Source organism: Giraffa tippelskirchi, chromosome 4 (assembly GCF_054371585.1).
Source record: "Giraffa tippelskirchi isolate mGirTip1 chromosome 4, T2T-mGirTip1v1.2.pri, whole genome shotgun sequence".
Classification (NCBI taxonomy): Eukaryota; Metazoa; Chordata; class Mammalia; order Artiodactyla; family Giraffidae; genus Giraffa; species Giraffa tippelskirchi.
In genome coordinates, this window is record NC_137278.1 from 43,249,528 (window position 1) to 43,272,035 (window position 22,508).

Below are 22,508 nucleotides of genomic sequence, written 5' to 3' on the forward strand. Positions count from 1 at the left end.
AATAGAGGCCTAAATGACAGATGGGAAATTCAGTTAGCTATTGTGATTTACCTAAAAGTTCTCACACTTATTAATTTTTAGTCTAAACAGTTTGATTATGTAGAGTAAAAAGTTTTAATATGTGGTGAATGGTAAGCATAAGCAAGATGGAATTGGTAGGTGATACTTGAAGATTTGACCACAGTGCCATATATGACTATTGGCCCCCCCAAACCCCACATTTCAAGCTCTTTATGCAAGAAAAGATCACTGTTTCTTTTTTCCTTTCTAGAAAAGTTAAATGTGTTTGTTATTTTTAAATGATTCACTTGATTTTATATATTTTTTGTGACAGGTATCTTCACACAAGGACACCTGGGTCTGGTAGACATCATCTTCCAGTACATTCACTGTGATGAGATCTATGAGGCAATAAACATCCTGAGTAGTATGAACTGGGACACTCTGGGCTACGAGTGCTTTATCAGCATGTGTGCCATTGTAAACCATCTTCTTAGACAAAAGCTCACGCCAGAGAGAGAAGGTCAGATTTAAAATATATTTCATAAGTGAGTTTTGTATATACATGAAATATGTTTTATTGCATTGGTTATTTTTTGAGGATGCTTTGGAGTTGTGTTACTGGAACTTAAAAGACAAAAATATTCATGCCGTATTAAACTGACAAAATCAGGTATCAAATAATTACTTCCATATGGTAACTTACTGTATAGTATTTGTCAGCATAATAACTTTTCTGTATATACCTGTGTTGGAACTCACAATGAAGTCATTGCACATTTTGGACTAAGTTCATATGTAGAATATGCTCAGATTTTAAACTTTGATGAGGAATTTCATGTACTTTCTAGGTTTTGGAAGACAAAGGGTTCTAAACAAAAATCCTTATTTCTCCTTCATTTTAAACATTAATATTTCTCACATTCCAAGTTCCTTGTCCAGACAATAGCCCTTACCACTGATAGTGTGTGTTTGTGTGTGTGTGTGACAGAGAGAGAATTACAGCTTAGGTTGTTCTTCTTGTTTTCATTCTATCTTAGACTTCTAATCCCCCTCTACCTTCTGGCTGCTTGGATTTCCTAACCTTCTGTAAATAAGTAATTTTGTCCACAGGATCTCAGATGTTTATTTTCAGAGGAGATGAGGCACTGTAACCCCCCCCCCCAAAAAAGGGAAAAAAATGTGCCAAATGCAATAATGAAATCAGTTTTTGTATTTTCCAGTATATATGATTTTTATTATGAGTCTAGTCAAGGCTGTGGTTTTTCCAGTAGTCATGTATGGATGTGGGAGTTGGGACTGTGAAGAAAGCTGAGCAGTGAAGAATTGATGCTTTTGAACTGTGGTGTTGGAGAAGACTCTTGAGAGTCCCTTGGACTGCAAATAGATCCAATCAATCCATCCTAAAGGAGATCAGTCCTGGGTGTTCATTGGAAGGACTGATGTTGAAGCTGAAACTCTAATACTTTGGCCACCTCATGTGAAGAGTTGACTCATTGGAAAGACCCTGATGCTGGGAAGGATTGGGGGCAGGAGGAGAAGGGGATAACAGAGGATGAGATGGCTGGATGGCATCACCGACTCGATGGACATGAGTTTGGGTAACTCCGGGAGTTGGTGATGGACAGGGGGATCTGGCATGCTGCGATTGATGGGGTTGCAGAGTCGGACGCGACTGAGCTACTGAACTGCGATCCATGGGGTCGCAAAGAGTTGGACATGACTGAGTGACTGAACTGAACTGAACTGAATTTATTTACTTAATGTAAAATGCATCTAAACATTCTTGAATTTGTATCTTTATTTCAAATATCTGTGATTAGCATTGACATTAATAGTGGGAAACCATGGCCAAAGAAGTTTCTATACGTGATTTACAAAGTAAAGAAAACAGGAAATATGTCAAAAAGCCTTTACTGGAGAGCTCTTTCCCTGTTTTCTTTCCATATTTATAGATTTTCTTATTCCATTTTATTACATTTTCAAGTAAGCATAGTAGATAGTATTCTGTACCTAACCTTCTTTTTAGTAATTTTAGAGAAGAATAATCAGTAAGAACATGTTCTTTCAAGAAGTCTGCTCATGAGACTTGGCCCCAACTCATAGGAGGCCCACAATATTTATTTAATGTTAATTGAATGTGCTTTTTGGAGGTAGTCCAACACATCTATGGAGATTCCAGTGCATCTGCAATGAGAAAATGCCTAGCACATACTTGACCCACAGTAGGTACTCAATGGATATTAGTTAAAAATAAAAAGAAGAGTATAGCTTCAGAATTTGGGGGCTCTAAGATTACTGTAATATTTTCACCTGCAGAGTTATCTCAAGTAATTATTTGTTAGTATTGGTATACTCTCAAGATTAGGTAGGTAGCATGGTCCCTAAAGAAAGCCTGTTGTGGTACACATAACCCATGTAAGAGATCATAAATTTATAGTTGAAGAAATATGAAGACGACAATATATTGACTCTTACTCAGAACACCGTGAAATTGTTAGCACCTTAGTGAATTTGTGTTGTAAGATTCCTGTGTAGTAAGTAAGATTATTAGGGAATTCACAAATGGGTATTATCAGATTCCTGCCTTACTAAAGGATATTATCAGGGAACCATATTGGGTGGATAGGGAAATAAAAAATTTGTATGATACACCAGGCTATTAAAATAAAATGCTTTCATGATGCTAGGTTATCAGAATATGTACATTTTAAGTAGGTGTATGCATTTTCCCCCAAGTAATTGCAAAACACTTTTCTAAAACATTCACAATTCTTCTCTGTTGAGATTTATTCTATCTGAATCTAACAAATTTGACATGGTAATTTGTTTCCTTTTATTAATGGAGCCCAGTGAGCTCTTTTATTTGTAGCTGGGGCTGTGGTTATCTTCAAGATCTTCATTTCTGTCTTAAACATCAAGCTGGGCTATCTAATGAATCTGTAACTGTGCTGGGAGCTACAAGTATTCCATGTAGGCTCAAACATTTCAGATGTACGAAACATGCTGTCAAGAAAACAAGCAATGGCAAGAGAATCTGGCTTGTTTTCACAATGGCATTGCTGTATTCAATTTTAATCTAAATTGACTGCTGCTTTGAAAGAAAATACCCCCAAAGTTCATCTTACTTTACTGTCTAGATCTGAGATTAAAAAAAGAAATTACCAGGAGCTTAGCAAAGTCCATAGCAATTACTCTGATGAGGTATTTAATACTTTCAAACCCAAATATACCTAAAAGAGTTCTGCTAAATAAGGAATTGTTTATTCAACCTAGTGCTAGTAGTGCAAAACAATCAGTGGAATCCTACTGTGAGCTGTATTCTCATACAACTCTCACCATTATGGTAATTATATATTTCCCAGTTATTTCTTGGAGGTAACACAACCCCACTGGCATGTCTTGGCAAAAGTGTAAATTAGACAAAAAGTGCCCTTTTCTCCCAATCACTGGCCCTTTGGCTTATCAAACCTGCTCTCTGGTCTTTCTTTTCTATCAGGAAGTCAGTTGACCAGAGTAGATTATCATGTGATCCCTCCCAGGGGTGTTAGCTTTCACCCTTGGACAAAACCAAGGGTGTTGTGTTGTTTAGGACAGTATTTAGGAAAGGGAGAGGGATTTTTGATCTTTAAGTTGTAACAAAGAAATATTACTCCAATAAGTATTTTTATTTCCATTATTTTTAAAGATATTTCTAATACTGATTTCAATGCCTAATGTAGTAAGACTAGTTTTCTCCTTTCAGCTCAAGAGAGTAAATGTTGTGCACACTGTGAGTTGATTTTACTGGAAATACTAGTTTCAAATTGTGTTACTCTGATGAGTCACTGTTTTAATTACCCATTTGTGGTGAGAGGTTGATTCATTATGGATTTCTTCAGTTTTGACAGCTTTTTGTTGCTCAGAGTCATTGTCAGCTTTGCTTCAAGTGAAAGTTTATACACAGGTTTGTTTTTGTACCAGCTGTCATATTTTAATTTCATCTTTTCCTGCAACAGGCTCACATTTCATCCAAGTTTGCAAAACCTGACTGACTGCAAACATGAGTATTCTGTTGTAATTGAAGGAGTTTCACTTGTTTTAGTGCTGCTATGTTTGAATTCCACAGCACAGCTTGAGGCAAGCCTTGGAACCTTCTATGCTCCAACAAGACCACTCCTGGATACGACTATATTAGAATACAGAGACCAAATCAGCAAATATGCAAGGAGATTCTTCCACCACTTGCTCAGGTAAATGATAACTTTGGATTAATTAGTGTCAGACTAATTACCTATTTAAGGAACCATCTTCTTTAATTAGAATATTCTGTAATATGTCTATCTCTTTTCTAATAGTCTGTCCCTTAAGAGAAAAACAAATCAGCTCTTGATATTCTTTCTTGAATTTGTTCTTGTTTTCCTATTAAGGACTATACTGGAGTATCATTGAGGTCTTTTACATCATCAGTACACTTTTTTTTTTCATCAGTACACTTTAATATAATTGTACCTTTAATATGAAAGCAAAAATTACCAGCTTTGTAAAGTTGTTTTAAAAGTATTAACTTAATTTCACTCTTAAGAACAGAGAAATGTTTAATTGCAGCTAAAATAAATGTGCTATAAAGTTATAAGACAGTCCGCTGGTTTGCTTTACTTTCAGAATTACTGTAGAGAGATTTGTCCACTGTTTTCCTCTATAATGTAGCAAGTTGCTAGCTTCACTGTGTCTCATTTTCTCGCTTTTAAATTCCTTTAATTCCTTTAGTCTTAAGGATTATATGAAAAATTAGGTAATGTCAAGAAATTACTCTGAGATAGATGCTGTAGAAGTTGAAGGAAAAGAATAGAGAGCATATTCTCTATATATAAAATTGAAAAAAATGGGTGGAAGATGAATGGATGGATGGAGATAAATAACTAGCCAGTTACTTTAGGGATACACCTAAATATATCAATGCTAGAAGTAAAAACAGGGAAGTGTTTAGAACAAAATTTAGGATATTGTGGAACGGGTTAAGAGAAATACGAGAGAATAAGCCCATGGGAGCCTCCAAGGTGTTAGTAATATTCCTTTTCTTAAAGTGAGTGTAGTATATATCAGGGTCCATTAAAAAGTATTATTCTTTTAGCTGAAAGTATACATTTTGTATACTTTAATATGTGATATGTTTTATAATAGAAACTAATACAATTTTCTGTTACTACATCCAGTCAAACTGGGTTTCAATTTTACTTCTAGTGTACCCTAACTGTTACAGTTCTTTTTAACTCAGGAAATTTCTGAATTTATCAATTGACAAATAAGTAAACTATTTATAAAGTAGCACTTTGATCTCTACTCAACAGTGAAACCTTTGGAAAACAGTCTTTTTAGAAGCTAGAAATGTTAATATATTGTGTATGTTATGACCTACAATTGAATGTTGCCTTTTTATCTGAATGACTTTGGTATATTCCAAGAGATGCTTCACCCTAAATGAAGCAGTGTTCTATCTATAAACATATACATCTTCATGACAAAGACACTGAGACTGACATCACATTTATTTGCACTTAGGGCTTTATTCTTTGCTCTATTATTCTATTTTCCTTGTTTCTGGGGAAAATTAATTAATTCACCTCTTGCCTGAAGAGCACAAAAAGATTAACATTAATGAAGCTGACATCCTGGTGGCATATTCTTGGTGGCCTCACTGTCTCTGGCCTGTCTGATTTTATGTAGTGATTTGGTTGTGCATAAGTATCACATTTTATAATGCTGCTGGCTTTAGAATACTCATATCCTACTAATATTCACACATTCTACTGATGTGCAATTTTTTCATTGATTTTTCTCAGACCTAGTATTCTAATTATTATTTGGATGTATTTTGATGAGGTGACTATTACTATCATTATTATTAGACTGTAGCTTTTCTGTGTGGTTACATCTGTAATTGAACATTGTCTCTTAGAGTGTACTAGGTTTTTCATGTTTCCTTTTTTGTATGCTTTCTACTTTTTCAATTATAAGGAATGTTTGGTAGTTCTTTTGACAATAGGCTATACATGGCATTAGAAAAAAGAAACATAAGTTTAGAAGAAATTGAATGAGATAGCTTAAGTTAGAACCATCCTTTTGTTTAATCTGCCGACAAGAAGTTCTCCTGCGTAAGGGAAGAGAAAAAGGCCAAGTACAATTTTGTAATTGTGAAGTACTAGAATTGCATAACTTTTTCACTTTTTTGTGTACTTTGCCAGCCAGTATTTTAATACTCTACAAAAAAGTTGTTAGATAACGGAATAAGTCATAACAGTGAAGATAATCATAAAATAAATTTAAGATGAAGAAAAGGAGCACCATGCAGAGCAGGGATATATCTAAGATCACTCGCTGGTTAAGCTGAGGACTCAGAGTGCTCGAGTCCAGATTAGAAAAAGAATAAAATATTATATTGATTTTAATATCAAAAAGTATACAGTGAGGTCATAGTATGAATTTGTGCTGATATACATGTAAACTGTGGGGGCTTTTAAAACAAATGTTTTGGTTTACAGTTTTGTTTTTATTTTGATAGTAGTAGAAGTCCGGAGACAGCTTTTTGTTTCTTGACCTTTTTTGTCTTAAGCAAATATGAAACTTATTTTGACAGCCTTCCTTCAAATCCAAATGAATCTAAATTTTGAAACTTACTTCTCATGTCCTTTACTGACAACTTTTTGTATGTGTTCAAAGTGGTCAGTGTTCATTAAAGAAATGCTCCTGATTTACACTGATAAAGTGTAAATCACTGCACCTAACATTAAAGATAGAAATTAGTAGAAGTACAATATTGATATGATAGCTAAATAAGGTGATTGTTACAATAAAATTTTAAAAGAGATTATACAGCCCAATTCATAAAATCGTTAAGCTGGGAGAACTGACCTATAGAATGTGACTTGAAAAAAATTCAGTGTGTTATCCTTTATTCTCACACTGCAAACACTCTGACACCAAATATGTGGGTTTTTCCCTCTGACACTAGCTGTACAGTTCAGTTTAATTCTGATACTAACCAGAGTTAACTCAGATCCCACATTATTAAGGGCTCAGTCTTGTAGATTATCCCTACTTCATATGCCATTCACAAGTAATAGATTCCCAGGTAACCTTCAATTTCTGTCTGAATTGTCTACAAATCGTAGGTTCCTGCCATCCCCTCCACATGTTCAGTAGTATACTAGAGTGGCTCACAGAACCCAGTAAAATAGAGCTTGCTTACTATTGGCAACATTTTAAAGGATACAAATAAAAGCCAGATAGAGAGATGCATAAGGCAAATAATGTGGGAAAGGACTCAAAGCCTCCATGCCTGCCAAGTGTACCACCTTCCCAGCTCCTCCATACATTCAGTCCAGAAGCTCTCTGAATCTCCTCCTTTTGAGTATTTATGGAGGCTGCATTACATAGGCATGATTGGTTAAATAATTGGCCACTGGTGATTAATTTAACCTCTAGCTCCCCTTTCTTCCCTTCTCTCCAGAAGTTCAGGAGTGAGACTGAAGTTCTAACCTGCTAATCATGTGGTTGATTTCCCTCACTTCAGCCCCTATCTGTAGAGGCTTTTAGAAAGTCAACTCATTAATCTAAACTCATGTATGGTTGAAAGGGGATTGTTATGAGTAACAGAAGACTTTCTTTTCATCTTTTTGGCTCTGTATCACTTAGGAAGTTCCAGGAAGCTCCTTTCTCACAAACAGGACAAAGATCTAATATATATTTCATATTACTATAAATCACAATATCATAGAAGGAAGATGTAAGTTTGCCTAAATTAAGTTTGAAAGATGATTGTTCATTTCTCTGCTTCCATAAAATTGAATACTCTTCCAGAACTGCTGAATAAGGAAGTATTAGCAAGTAAGAGCTTTTCACTATAAAGAAATAGGAACTATACGAGAAATTCCTAGATATTGATGAAATAAAAGGGCAGACATTTCAAATGAATGTGCCACATATGAAGCTTATTTTACTAACATGGAAATATAATTCATCTTACTTGTTTATTTCTTCTCTTAACTGTGAGAGTATCATTTTCTGACTCAAATGATGTTACTGTTTTTTAATAATTTTGTTTATTTATTTATTTTTGGCTGTGCTAGGTCTTTGTTGCTGTGCACAGATTTTTCTCGCATTGTGGTGAGCGGGGGCTACCCTCTAGCTGCGGTGCACAAGCTTCTCATTGCAGTGACTTCTCTTTTTGTGGAGCACGGCTTCTAGGGCACATGGGCTTCAGTAGTTGCAGTTCTCGGGCTCTAAAGCACGGGCTCAATAATTGTGGTGCATGGGCTTAGTTGCTCCACAGCATGTGGGATCTTCCTGGATCAGAGATCGAACCTGTGTCTTCTGCACTGACAGGCAGATTCCTTAGTACTGAACCACCAGGGAAGCTCTTAAATGGTATTATTGATTCTGGCACATTAGAGGTTTGTTTTTTTTTTTAATGTCTATGAAATAGCAAAATCTTGGGAGAAGGAACTTTATTGCCTAGAAATAAAAATACCATGTTTATAAAATATTTGTGGGGAAATGTACTGATGTCTGCATTTTCCTTGGCACTGCAACAAAAAAAGTGAGATGAATTGACGCATAGAAAGGGAAATGAATACATATGTGATAAAACAGTATTGTAAAATGATGATAGAATCTAACTGGTAAAATATAATATATGTCAACTTTCCTGGATGTTTGAAAATTTGTATAATATTGGAGAATAATATGTATTATGTTGGAGTCAATATTTATACTTAGAATTCAGGGGGAAAAGTAATCTCTTAGAAATGACTCTTGGCTTATGAAAAGTATATGTATGTTAGGCAAAAAGAAACTGTGAACCAATTTGATTTTTAAATGGCTTTTTAAAATTTACTTTTTACTAATAAAGCACACTCAGTAAGTAAAACAATTCTATGAAATCAATTCAAAGAACATAAATACTAAAACAGTTACCTAAGAATATTTAGAGAATAAGAATGATCTACGGAGAAAAACTTACTGGTCAGACCATCTATTTAATGGATAATATATTTAAAATATTGTTTGAAGCATGGTTGAGCTGGCAGGAAACTTAGGGAAACACTCATAGGTTGAAATGACAAGGATGCTTGATTCCGTAAGAGTAAGCAAAGTCACAGTTTGTCTTGAGGGCATTTGCTGGCACCTGGCAGTGAGGTGCTTGGTTTATAAAGGCTGTGTACTCAGAGGATTGGAGACAAAGCCTAGGGCTCAAGCAGAATGGGAAACTGGATCAGGGATTCCCACATCAATTTAGGACCCTTGAAGGGGGCAGCATCTTCCTTGAGAGATCTAAAAAGAAGGAAGGTATGAGATGCAGGAAGGAATGGTTAAACTTGTGGGAGCCTAAACAAAAATTGATCATGTAAAACATAAACACTGATGTCTAATTCAAGTGATTAAAATTAAGATAAAATCCTGGACAATGATAACATATAAATCAGAAGAGAAGTGAAAAAGTTAAAGCATTTAAGGTTCCTGACTTTTAAAGTGAAGGTAGAGCTACTTATTAATACCAGATTTTATAAGTAAAAGATACATGGTAAAATTTCTGGGGTGCTCACTGAAAGAACAGAAATAGAGTGTATAATTTTCAAACAAGTAGAGTGAAAATGTTGGATGAGGGGAAAAAAAACTGAATCCCAAAGAAGGCAAGAATTGGGGGAGGGTGCATCATGAAGAGGGGAAAACCACAGAAAAAAGATGAAAAACAGAAACACAATAATAGTAGAAATGAATTTTAAAAATCAGTAATCATTGTCAATGTGAGTAGATTAAAATTTTCATTTGCAGAGATTGTTGAAACAGTTTTTTCTAAGTTTTTACAAGAGTCACCTAAAACAGGAAGTTTAAAAGCTAGAGAATGAGTAAAGAATTATACTAGGTCAAAAGAGAGCTAGTAATGTTAAATAAATAGTCTCTAAAGCAAAATCAGTAGTAGAGATTACTAGAGATTGATATCAATAGACAAATCAATTGATATAACAGTTCTAAATGTGTACAATTACACATAAAATAAAAATTGACAAGTCAACTTTTCACAGTTAAAAATTTTAATTCCTTTGGTGTGGTAATTGATAGATTAAGTGAACAAAGTATCATTAAGGAAATAGAGAATATTGATTTAATGGACATGTATACAGTACTGTATACAACTGGAGACTGTATTTTTTTCATAAATAAAAACATTTTAAAAAACTAGTAACTAGGCTTATTGCAGTGATCATTTTATAATGTACAGAGATATCAAATCACCATGACAGTAGATCAATTATACTTCAGTTTTTTTTTAAAAAAATACTGGTAAAATAAGCCTAAAATAAGTAGAAGGAAAGAAATATGTTCAGAAATTAATGTAATGACAAATTATAGAAGTGAATTAATAAAGCTAAGCGTTTGTTCTTTGACAAGATTGGTAAAATAGAAAATAGTGAACAATACTAGGGATATACTTACACTTTTTCTTCATTGTGTTTTAGTTGCTTTTTTAAATGCATATTTATTTACATTGTTGTACATGAAATTTAAAAAAAAATACTGAATTGATTCACTATGATGACCTTCTAAGAGACTTTTATTTTCTTTGATATGGTAATTATATTTAAAGATTGACTCTAGAAAGTGACTCTTACATGTGAGCAGACCTTTTTAGGAAAAGAGTCAAAGAGCAAAATGGAAAATAGCAGAAGGGAACAAGGACAAAACCTTAACGCCTGTCCTATTTGCAACCCCATGGACTTAGCCTACCAGGCTTCTCCGTCCATGGGATTTTCTAGGCAAGAGTACTGGAGTGGGTTGCCATTTCCTTCTCCAAGGGATCTTCCCAACCCAGGGATTGAACCCAGGTCTCCTGCATTGTAGGCAGACACTTTACCGTCTGAGCCACCAGGGAAGTCTTTAACTGAAAGCCCCTAGATAAGTGTGCTTTTTTATAGATGAAGGAGCTTATTTTCATGTGGGCCCAGTTAGGGCTGTTTGGAAATGAAAACTGGGTATAGGAGAACTTGAGATTCTTGCCAAGAGGTGAGGAAAGTTCTACCATAATGACAGTTTTAAAAAAGTTGTGATCCTAATCAGTAAAGTAGTAAACCAAACAAAATTGGTTTTTTGTTTTTGTTTCTGTTTTTGTTTTGTTTTGAGAATCCCCCGTCCCTGGGATTCTCCAGGCAAGAACACTGGAGTGGGTTGCCATTTCCTTCTCCGGTGCATGAAAGTGAAAAGTGAAAGTGAAGTTGCTCAGTCTTGTCCGACTCTTAGCGACCCTGTGGACTGCAGCCTACCAGGCACCTCCATCCATGGGATTTTCCATGCAAGAGTACTGGAGTGGGTTGCCATTGCCTTCTCCCAAAATTGGTTCAGGATAGGTACAGATAACTTGAAGGCCATTTCATGAACAGATTCATGAAGTCTATTTCGACAGACTTGGTTCTTCTTCCTCAAGGTTCCTCTTTTAGAGCTAGTCCCCTTTTGCTCTTTGATCCTTTTCCTAAACAAAGGTCTGTAACTGTAATCAGTTCAGTTCAGTTCATAGTTACTCAGGGTATGGCCCAAAGCATCCAAACTGTGTTACATTTGGCAGTATGGCTTTCCTTTGGAGAAGACTCTTGAGAGTCCCTTGGACTGAAAGGAGATCCAATCAATCCATTCTAAAGGAGATCAATCCTGGGTGTTCATTGGAAGGACTGATGTTGAAGCTGAAACTCCAATACTTTGGCCACCTTATGCGAAGAGTTGACTCATTGGAAAAGACCCTAATGCTGGGTAGGATTCGGGGCAGGAGGAGAAGGGGACGACAGAGGATGAGATGGTTGGATGGCATCACCGACTCAATGGACATGGATTTGGGTAGACTCTGGGAGTTGGTGATGGACAGAGAGGCCTGGCGTGCTGCAGTTCATGGGGTCGCAAAGAGTCGGACAGGACTGAGTGACTGAACTGAACTGAACTGATACCAGTGAAATAAGTCCTTAAATTTTACTTATATTGCTCACATTCTCTCTCAGATATTATGTCTAAAAATAAAACTGGGTAAAACTTGCATTATTATAAGGAAGATCATGATTATGTAAAAAGCTACAATAATAACCATTCTGTTCCACTTGAATTACTGTTCTGGCCTTAATAACTCTCCATTGTCCAGTGTGAAAGAAATATACTAGATTCTTTATAGAGGTGGAGTTAAGAGTAGTGATAGTTTGCTTATTAGGCATTATACTGAATAGATGAATCCTAAGACTTTTTTTCACCCCAGTCATTACTATTTTCATTTGTGATGTACAAAATTCATTTTATGCCTAAATTCTAGTTGAGTTGTTTATTCAGAACTATTTATTCTTATTTTCTCTTGCATGTTAACTCTCCATGGTCTTCTCTGTTACTCTTCTTCAATGAATGATTTCCTGGGCCTGGGCAAAAGGCCACATTTATAAGTGAGGAAACTGTGTCTGCAGGTTTGACACTTCTGACCAAGACAGTTGTTGGCCTTAAACTCCAGACTTGCCCCAACTGATAGCCTCCTTCTGCTTCTTGTCAGGAAGTCTTAATTCTCTTTAGTTTAGCAGAGGAAAGTGATTAAAAAACACTAGGATGTATTCACATTAACTGTATTAAGTACGTGGCCTCTGGGCACATTTGAGTGTAGCACCTAGCCACAACTGGTATGTACTCAAGATGACTATGGACATGTAACATAGACCATGTAACACAGTTATAGTTATTTTAAAGCTGTGGTGTGAAGACACCCTTTATCAACAATGCAAAAATCAGAGATGTCTTCTCTGAGAGTGAAGGACATACATGATATGCAAATTGTGGCTATTAAGAGAGAGATGATTCTTGGCTACCGAATACTTTATAAAGTCTAGGAGAAATTCTGCTTTGTTAGAATTTCTAACCTGTTGAGGTCTGGAAAAGAGACATGCAGAAAAGATACAATCAACAATTTATTAGGCAGATTGTATATATCTGCGGATCTCATAGCTCAAGGAAAGACCATGATAGAGTATAATAAATGAACCTCAATAAATAAGTTTCAGAATATGTTTATTTTTATGTGAAATGCTTCTTGTGTGTTTGATAAAGTATAGACATAACATTAATAATTCTTTACTCTTTTATTACATTTTAAACTTATTAGAACTCAAAAAACTATGAACAGATGTTGTAACCTTATTTCTACTTATAGTATCGGCACCCGTCTGTCATATTCTAGAGTAGACAGGATAAAGTACCATTCGGTTCCAACTTTTTAAATTCTCCTCACTTCCATTTTGCTTTCCCCTGATACCCATGGTCAAATAATAAAATATTCAGCTTGCTATATAGGTTCTGATTCTTATTAACTATCTCATAAAATTTTACATAAAGAGGTGCTTGACTTTTGTCAGTACCTGGAGAACTTATGAACATCTATCTAAATTTTAGGGATGTGACAAATATTAGCTTCCCTCAAAAAGGTAACATATGTGCCTCAGAATTGTTGAAATGACTGAAAAAAAGACATTACTTTGGTGAAATCTTTCTTGAACACTCTGATCACATGTGGTTATTGCTGTGAGAAGATATGTATTTGTCTTTTATTTCATAGATTTTATAAATAAGTATTGTTTAAACCTAGCTCTCCCATGAATTCAGCTCTTCCTGATCCACAGGACCTCATATTCTCATTGCAGTTTAGAACATTATGCTACATTTTGGCCTAAGTAAAAGTAACTCCCTGATTGTAGAAGTAATAGATGATTTTCTTTCACAGTATAATATCCTTGCCTTCTTCTTTTCATGTCAGTAAAAATAGATTCACATCATGCATTATAAAGACGTACCACCAGCCATCCTCTTATTCATGGACATGGACTATTTCCAAATTTTTGCTACTATGAGCAATGCTATAATAGACACCATATTCATGCATCTTCACGAGTGTATTCATGCACACACACAGACATGCACACACACACACACATATATTTGTGCATTTATCTGATTATTTCCTGAGAGTGAATTCCTATAAGTGAAATTTCCTAGTAAGAAGTTATTCACATTTATAAGATTCTTGATATATTTTTGTCAAATGTTCCTGTCACCATTTTGTCAAATTAGTCATCATAACCACAGTTGAAATAATATCTTAAAGTGATGACAAATAGGTGAAATTTTGCACCTTGCTGCTTTAATTTCTATTAAATTCATTCCTATTTAAAAATTTTAGGTAATAAACTTTATTGTTTACAGCATTGAAATTTGAGGCAAACTTGAGAGGCAAATCTGGAGATTTCCAAAATACGCTCTCTCCTCAACCTGCTTTAATGTATGTTTTTTTTTACTAATGTTTATAAGCATACATTTTCATATATAGATATGTGTGTATATATATATAAAAGCTATTTGTATTTTGTGAAAGATTACTATTTAATGTGTGCTGGTTAAAGCTAAGGACTTTATACATGATCACATTTAATCTTCACGTCAGAATACGTAAGCATGTATTATCCTTGTTTTATAGATGAGCATATTCAGGGAGACTGACTCGTACAATATTATATATATAATATGTGGCAGACCAGGATTGTAACTTGAGTCCATCTGATCTCAAAGTCTCAGTTCAGTTCAGCTCAGTCGCTCAGTCATGTCCGACTTTTTGCGACCCCAAGGACTGCAGCATGCCAGGCTTCCCTGTCCATCACCAACTCCCAGAGTTTGCTCAAACTCACATCCATCATCTGTCACCCCCTTCTCCTCCCGCCTTCAATCTTTCCCAGCATCAGGGTCTTTACAAATGAGTCAGTTTTGCACATCAGGTGGCCAAAGTATTAGAGTTTCAGCTTCAGCATCAGTCCTTCCAGTGAATATTCAGGACTGATTTCCTTTAGGATGGACTGGTTGGATCTCCTTGCAGTTCAAGGGACTCTGAAGAGTCTTCTCCAACACCACAGTTCAAAAGCATCAGTTCTTCGGTGCTCATCCTTTTTAATGGTCCAACTCTCACGTCCATACACAACTACTGGAAAAACTATAGCCCTGACTATACAGACCTTTGTCGGCAAAATAATGTCTCTGCTTTTTAATATGCTGACTAGATTGGTCATAGCTTTTTTTCCACGGAGAAAGTGTCTTTTAATTTCATGGCTGCAGTCACTATCCACAGTGATTTTGGAGCCCAAGAAAATAGTCTGTCACTGTTTCCACTTTTTCCCCATCTATTTGCCATGAAGTGCTGGGACCGGATGCCATAATCATAGTTTTCTGAACGTTGAGTGTTAAGCCAGCTTTTTTCACTCTCTTCTTTCAGCTTCATCAAGAGGTTCTTTAGTTCTTCTTTGCTTTCTGACATAAGGGTGGTACCTTCTGCATATCTGAGGTTATTGATATTTCTCCCGGCAATCTTGATTCCAACTTGTGCTTCCTCTAGCCTGGCATCTTGTGTGACGTACACTGCATATAAGTTAAGTAAGCAGTATGACAACATGCAGTCTTGACATACTGCTTTCCCAATTTTCAACCAGTCCATTGCTCCATGTCCAGTACTAACTGTTGCTTCTTGACGTGCATACAGGTTTCTCAGGAGGCAGGTAAGATGGTTTAGTATTCACATCTCTTTATAAAAGAGAGTTTTAAAAAAAAAAGCTTCAAAAAAGTTTTTTAGAAATGTTTAAATGAATACTGGAAGTTCACGGTTCATGTATTGCTGAAGCCTGGCTTGGAGAATTTTGAGCATTACTTTACTAGCATGTGAGATGAGTGCAATTGTGCGGTAGTTTGAGCATTCTTTGGAATTGCCTTTCTTTGGGATTGGAATGAAAACTGACCTTTTCAGGTCCTGTGGCCACTTCTGAGTTTTCCAAATTTGCTGGCATATTGAGTGCAGCACTTTCACAGCATCATCTTCTGGATTTGAAATAGCTCAACTGGAATTCTATCACGTTCACTAGCTTTGTTCGTAGTGATGCTTTCCAAATATCTTGTTTCTGTTAACCCTTTATTGAGCCCATCTTTGCATAAAATGTTCCCTTGGTATCTCTAATTTTCTTGAAGAGATCTCTAGTCTTTCCTATTCTATTGTTTTCCTCTGTTTCTTTGCATTGATCACTGAGGATGGCTTTCTTATCTCTCCTTTCAATTCTTTGAGAACTCTGCATTCAAATGGGTATATCTTTCCTTTTCTCCTTTGCTTTTCGCTTCTCTTCTTTTCACAGCTATTTGTAAGGCTTCCTCAGACATCCATTTTGCTTTTTTGCATTACTTTTCCATGGGGATGGTCTTGATCCCTGTCTTCTGCACAATGTCATGAAGCTCCGTCCATAGTTCATCAGGCACTCTATCAGATCTAGTCCCCTAAATCTATTTCTCACTTCTTCTGTATAATCATAAGAGATTTGATTCGTACCTGAATGGTCTAGTGGTTTTCCCTACTTTATTCAATTTCAGTCTGAATTTGGCAATAAGGAGTTCATGATCTGAGCCACAGTCAGCTCTCGGTCTTGTTTTTGCTGACGATATAGAGCTTCTCCATCTTTGGCTGCAAAGAATATAATTAATCTGATTTCGGTGTTGACCATCTGGTGATGTTCATGTGTAGAGTCTTCTCTTGTATTGTTGGAAGAGGATGCTTGTTATGACCAGTGCATTCTCTTGGCAAAACTCTATTAGCCTTATCCCTGCTTCATTCTGTACTCCAAGGCCAAATTTGCGTGTTACTCTAGGTGTTTCTTGACTTAATACTTTTGCATTCCAGTCCCCTATAATGAAAAAGACATCTTTTTTGGGTGTTAGTTCTAAAAGATCTCATAGGTCTCAACAGAATCGTTCAACTTCAGCTTCTTCAGCATTACTGTTTGGGGCATAGGCTTGGATTACCATGATATTGAATCGTTTGCCTTGGAAACGAACAGAGATTCATTTTGTCGTTTTTGAGATTGCATCCAAGTATTGCATTTCGGACTCTTTTGTTGACCATAATGGCTACTCCATTTCTTCTAAGGGATTCCTGCCCACAGTAGTAGATACAATGGTCATCTGAGTTAAATTCACCCATTCCAGTCCATCTTAGTTCGCTGATTCCTAGAATGTCAACGTTCACTCTTACCATCTCCTGTTTGACCACTTCCAATTTACCAGACCACCTGACCAGTGTCTTGAGAAACCTGTACGCAGGTCAGGAAGCAACAGTTAGAACTGGACATGGAACAACAGACTCATTCCAAATAGGAAAAGGAGTATGTCAAGGCTGTATGTTGTCACCCTGCTTATTTAACTTATATGCAGAGTACATCATGAGAAACACTGGGCTGGAAGAAGCACATGCTGGAATCAAGATTGCCGGGAGAAATATCAATAACCTCAGATAATGCAGAAGACACCACCCTTATGGCAGAAAGTGAAGAGGAACTAAAAAGCCTCTTGATGAAAGTCAAAGAGGAGAGTGAAAAAGTTGGCTTAAAGCGCAACATTCAGAAAACTAAGATCATGGCATCTGGTCCCATCACTTCATGGCAAATAGATGGGGAAACAGTGTCAGGCTTTATGTTTTTGAGCTCCAAAATCACTGCAGGTGGTGATTGCAGCCATGAAATTAAAAGATGCTTACTCCTTGGAAGGAAAGTTATGACCAACCTAGATAGCATATTAAAAAGCAGAGACATTACTTTGCCAACTAAGGTGCGTCTAGTCAAGGCTGTGGTTTTTCCAGTGGTCATGTATGGATGTGAGAGTTGGACGGTGAAGAAAGCTGAGCAGGGAAGAATTGATGCTTTTTAAGTGTGGTGTTGGAGAAGACTCTTGAGAGTCCCTTGGACTGCAAGGAGATCCAACCAGTCCGTCCTAAAGGAGATCAGTCCTGAATATTCATTGGAAGGACTGATGTTGAAGCTGAAGCTACAATACTTTGGCCACGTCACGCAAAGAGTTGACTCAATGGAAAAAACCCTGATGCTAGGAAGGATTGGGGGCAGGAAGGGAAGGGGACGACAGAGGATGAGATGGCTGGATGGCATCAGTGACTCGATGGACATGGGTTTGGGTAAACTCCGGGAGTTGGTGATGGACATGGAGGCCTGGCGTGCTGCGATTCATGGGGTCTCAAGGAGTCAGACATGACTGAACAACTGAACTGAACTGAAATGGATACTACTTTTTAACAGATTACATATATCTGTAAGGTACAATTTTATTGTAAGGTACAATTTTAAAAATCATGGAATTTGTGTATCATGGGGCATTTTGGTTATTTCAGATTGGGACTATTGCAAATAAAGTTTCTGTGAACATTGATATATAGGTTTTTGTGTAGATGTGAGTTTTCACTTCTCTTGATAAATGCTGAGGAGTGCTTGCTAAGTTATATGCTAGGCTGTGTGTTTAGTTTTATACAGACCTGCCATACTGTTTTTAGAGTGGCTGTGTCATTTTGCATTCCTACTGGCAATGTGTCAGAAATTCAGTTTCTCATCATCCTTGGCAACATTATCATAATTTTTTAATTTTAGATGTGTAGTTATGTTTCATTGTGGTTTTCATTTGCATTTTCCTCATGGCTAGTGATGTTGAGGATCTTTCCATATATTTATTTCCCATCTGTATACCCTGGTGAGATATCTCTTCATGTCCTTTGTCTATTTTCTAATTAGATTGTTTGAAAATATACTTTAATAAAGTTTGTAGATATGCTTTGGGAATGCAAGTTTATATTTGTAAGCATGAGAGAAATAGTGCAAGACCATTTGATGACATTGTGGATACTTAAATGCAGACGCAGGTTCCAGAATGATTTGGTTGAATTATCTTAAGAAGCTAACGTTGGGGTGATTGTATTGAGATATGAACATAATGGGGAGAGAAAATAGGGAGGGGAGAAAGGAGGGAAACAGTGTATGGAGAGAGAATAGAGGGGCAGTAAGGAAGAGATGAAGACAGAGATAATAGGAAGAATGATGATAGAGGATAAGTAACAGATACAATGGCTGCAAGGAGAAAGATGAAATATTGCAAAGCTAAGTACACCCTAGGACCAAGGGCTTTTCTCAGTTGGCCAGCAAGTGTCTCCAGGACTAATGGAAAGCAGAGACTGAGGTAGACCATATAGAAGATTGGGAGATTTTTTAAGTAAGTCACCTGCAAAATAGATATTTTAACTTCCTGTGAATTGTATCTAAGCATCTAATTGGTGGAGTTGAAAGAGAATTGGAGTCATCCCAGTTCTTCCAAAGACTCAAGAAACAGGTGACAAGTTCTTTATCTGTAAAATGGAAAATCAAATCACCTGCCTCTCCTTTCTCTTGGGAGTACTGTATCCAATAAAGCATTTATTAAAAAACACTTTCATCTGTAAGGTATTCTACAGGTAAAAAATTGTTATTGCTAATTTTTAAAACCATGAATAAGTAGGAACAGGACTGAAACAGTAAATGAATACAAATATAACTATGATTTTTAAAAAGTACTTTGCAAATTTTTATTAAAGTGTGCTACTACATTACTAATTTTTCTTAGTATAGCATATCATTCTTTACTAACTAGGACATAGCAGGAGTCAGTAAATTCATGTCATTTCCACAATACCTTATTTGTAAGAAATGAACACCTGCTTCCAGGGAACAGACAAGTGCCCTCAAGCTAGAGAAAGTCATCCCTACATGGGTGTCCTTTGTCTTACTGGAGGCAAGGAAAAGGATATGGCACACACATCATCTTAATCCATTTGGGCTTCTGTAACAAAATATTCTTCAGATTCAGCTCAGTTCAGTAGCTCAGTTGTGTCCAACTCTTTGGGACCCCATGGACTGCAGCACGCCAGGCCTCCCTGTCCATCACCAACTCCAAGAGTTTACTCAAACTCATGTCCATTGAGTCAGTGATGCCATCGAACCATCTTATCCTCTTGTCGTCCCCTTCGCCTCCCGCCTTAAATCTTTCCCAGCATCAGGGTCTTTTCCACGGAGTCAGTTCTTCGCATCAGGTGGTCAAAGTATTGCAGTTTCAGCGTCAGCGTCAGTCCTTCTAATGAGTATTCAGGACTGATTTCCTTTAGGATGGACTGGTTGGATCTCCTTGCAGTCCAAGGGACTCTCAAGAGTCTTCTCCAACACCACAGTTCAAAAGCATCAATTCTTCTGTGCTCAGCTTTCTTTATAGTCCAACTCTCACATCCATACCTGACTACTGGAAAAACCATTGCTTTGACTAGATGGACCTTTGTTGGCAAAGTAATGTCTCTGCTTTTTAATATGCTATCTAGGTTGGTTATAACTTTTCTTCCAAGAGCAAGCGTCTTTTAATTTCATGGCTGCAGTCACCATCTGCACTGATTTTGGAGCCCCCAAAAATAAAGTCTGACTCTGTTTCCCCATCTATTTGCCATGAAGTGATGGGACCTGAAGCTATGATCTTCATTTTCTGAATGTTGAGTTTTAAGCCAACTTTTTCACTCTCCTCTTTCACTTTCATCAAGAGGCTCTTTAGTTCTTCTTCGCTTTCTGCCATAAGGGTGGTGTCTTCTGCATATCTGAGGTTATTGATATTTCTCCCAGCAATCTTGATTCCAGCTTGTTCTTCCTCCAGCCCAGCGTTTCTCATGATGTACTCTGCATATAAGTTAAATAAGCAGGGTGACTATATACAGCCTTAACATACTCCTTTTCCTATTTGGAACCAGGCTGTTATTCCATGTCCAGTTCTAACTGTTCCTTCCTGACTTGCATACAGATGTCTCAAGAGGCAGGTCAGGTGATCTGGTATTCCCATCTCTTTAAGAATTTTCTACAGTTTCTTGCTTCAGATTAATAAGCCATTTTCACTGTTAGTGCTGATATTTTTTAACAGTATTATAACACATATCACAGACTGAGTGGCTTATAGAAAACAGAAATTTATTTTTAATAGTTCTGGAAGTCTAAGATCGAGGCACTAGCATGGCCATGTTCTGGTGAGGACTCTCATCCTGGTGCATAGCCAGCAACCTCCCACTGTGTCCTCCCAAGTTTGAGCAGATGAAGGATCTCACTTAGGCCTCTTTTATGAGGACATGAATTCCACTCATGAGGGCTCTAGTCTCAAGACCTAACACCATCCAAAGGGCCCACCTCATGGTCCTGATACCCTCATGTTGGAAATTAGGTTTTTAACAGAAATTTGCTTAGGACACAAAACATAAAAAACATGAAAAAATTAAGAACTTAGCAGAGGTTATGTGCTTTCTGCTGTAGGAGACACTGCTTCCAGTCTCCTCTCCTCTTTGCTAGTAAATCAGATTAAACCAGAAGATTGCATGGTGTTCAGACTTTTAGCAGCTGAATTTTTGAGTACAACTTTATATGATTCCCAGATCTATTCATCTCATGACAAATTAAACATCTGCTCAGTTTGTATGCGGTCTACTGTCAAGTTATGATATTTTTAAAAAGTATTCACTAACACTGAAAAAATGGCATATTAATCCAGAGCACGTTTATCACATTTATTGCCATGTTAACTTATCACATAATTTCATCATAAAATATCACAAAATTTCAATATAAAATAGGTTAGAAGAGATTATATTGTTTTCATTTTTAAGGTAAGAAATAGGAAGCACAGGAAAGTGTTAAATATTTAACATTGCTCCAACATCTCTTTAACCTAAACAGATAAAGATATTCGGCATTTTTGTTTCAAACAAAATGTTTCAAACTGTTTCAAGACAGTATTTTATTGTATAACCAAATTTTGGGCTAGAAAACAGGGAAGGAAAGAAATGTCTAAAGTATACAAAACAGCTATTTGAATTTTTGAAGGTAAAAGGAGTATAACAGAAGCTTGTAACTTGCTTTATTCTGCCTCAATAGTGCCTGGGAATTGCCAGACTTCCAAAGCCTTACATCAGCTCAGTACCATCGTTCAGTCATGTCTGACTCTTTGCGACCCCGTGGACTGCAGCACACCAGGCCTCCCTGTCCATCCTCAACTCCTGGAGTTTACCCAAATTCATGTCCATTGAGTCGGTGATGCCATCCAACCATCTCATTCTCTGTCGTCCCCTTCTTCTCCTGCCCTCAATCTTTCCCAGCATCAGGGTCTTTTCAAATGAGTCAGCTCTTCGCATCAGGTGGCCAAGGTATTGGAGTTTCAGCTTCAACATCAGTCCTTCCAGTGAACACCAAGGACTGATCTCCTTGTTGTCCAAGGGACTCTCAAAAGTCTTCTCCAACACCACAGTTCAAAAGCATCAATCCTTACAAAAAGCAAGAGTATAATTTAGGGCCCACATGGAGCAAAGCTGTACCTATTTCAACATACTTTATAGGAGGCTTAGACCTCTAAAGAAGATGCAAAGTAGCACTCATCTGCTCACCATGTAAACCTTAAACCCATACCTACCAGAAACTGATGAGGGGTGGTTCATTTACAGCTGTTAGAGGAGAATGTGCAAAAGGGAAGTACACAGTTTTAACAGGAGTGAATTCTTTACTCCATGAATTCCCAATTTTGACCTTTTGGAAAAGAATGGCTGGGATCTAGTC

At 36.8% G+C, this 22,508-nt stretch overlaps 1 protein-coding gene across 21 annotated transcripts in view; it reads left to right on the forward strand.

Moving 5' to 3' along the window:
- WDPCP (WD repeat containing planar cell polarity effector) overlaps positions 1 to 22,508 on the forward strand; it is a 307,323-nt gene that overhangs the window by 196,593 nt on the left and 88,222 nt on the right. For 17 of the 21 annotated variants that reach the window (XM_081588356.1, XM_081588358.1, XM_081588371.1 and 14 more), the window contains 2 exons: positions 335 to 523; positions 4,109 to 4,232. In XM_081588356.1, the coding sequence (XP_081444482.1) occupies positions 335 to 523; positions 4,109 to 4,232 (313 nt within the window). The remainder of the gene's footprint in view (positions 1 to 334; positions 524 to 4,108; positions 4,233 to 22,508) is intronic. The other 4 variants (XR_014081750.1, XR_014081749.1, XR_014081751.1 and 1 more) reach the window with 1 other exon arrangement.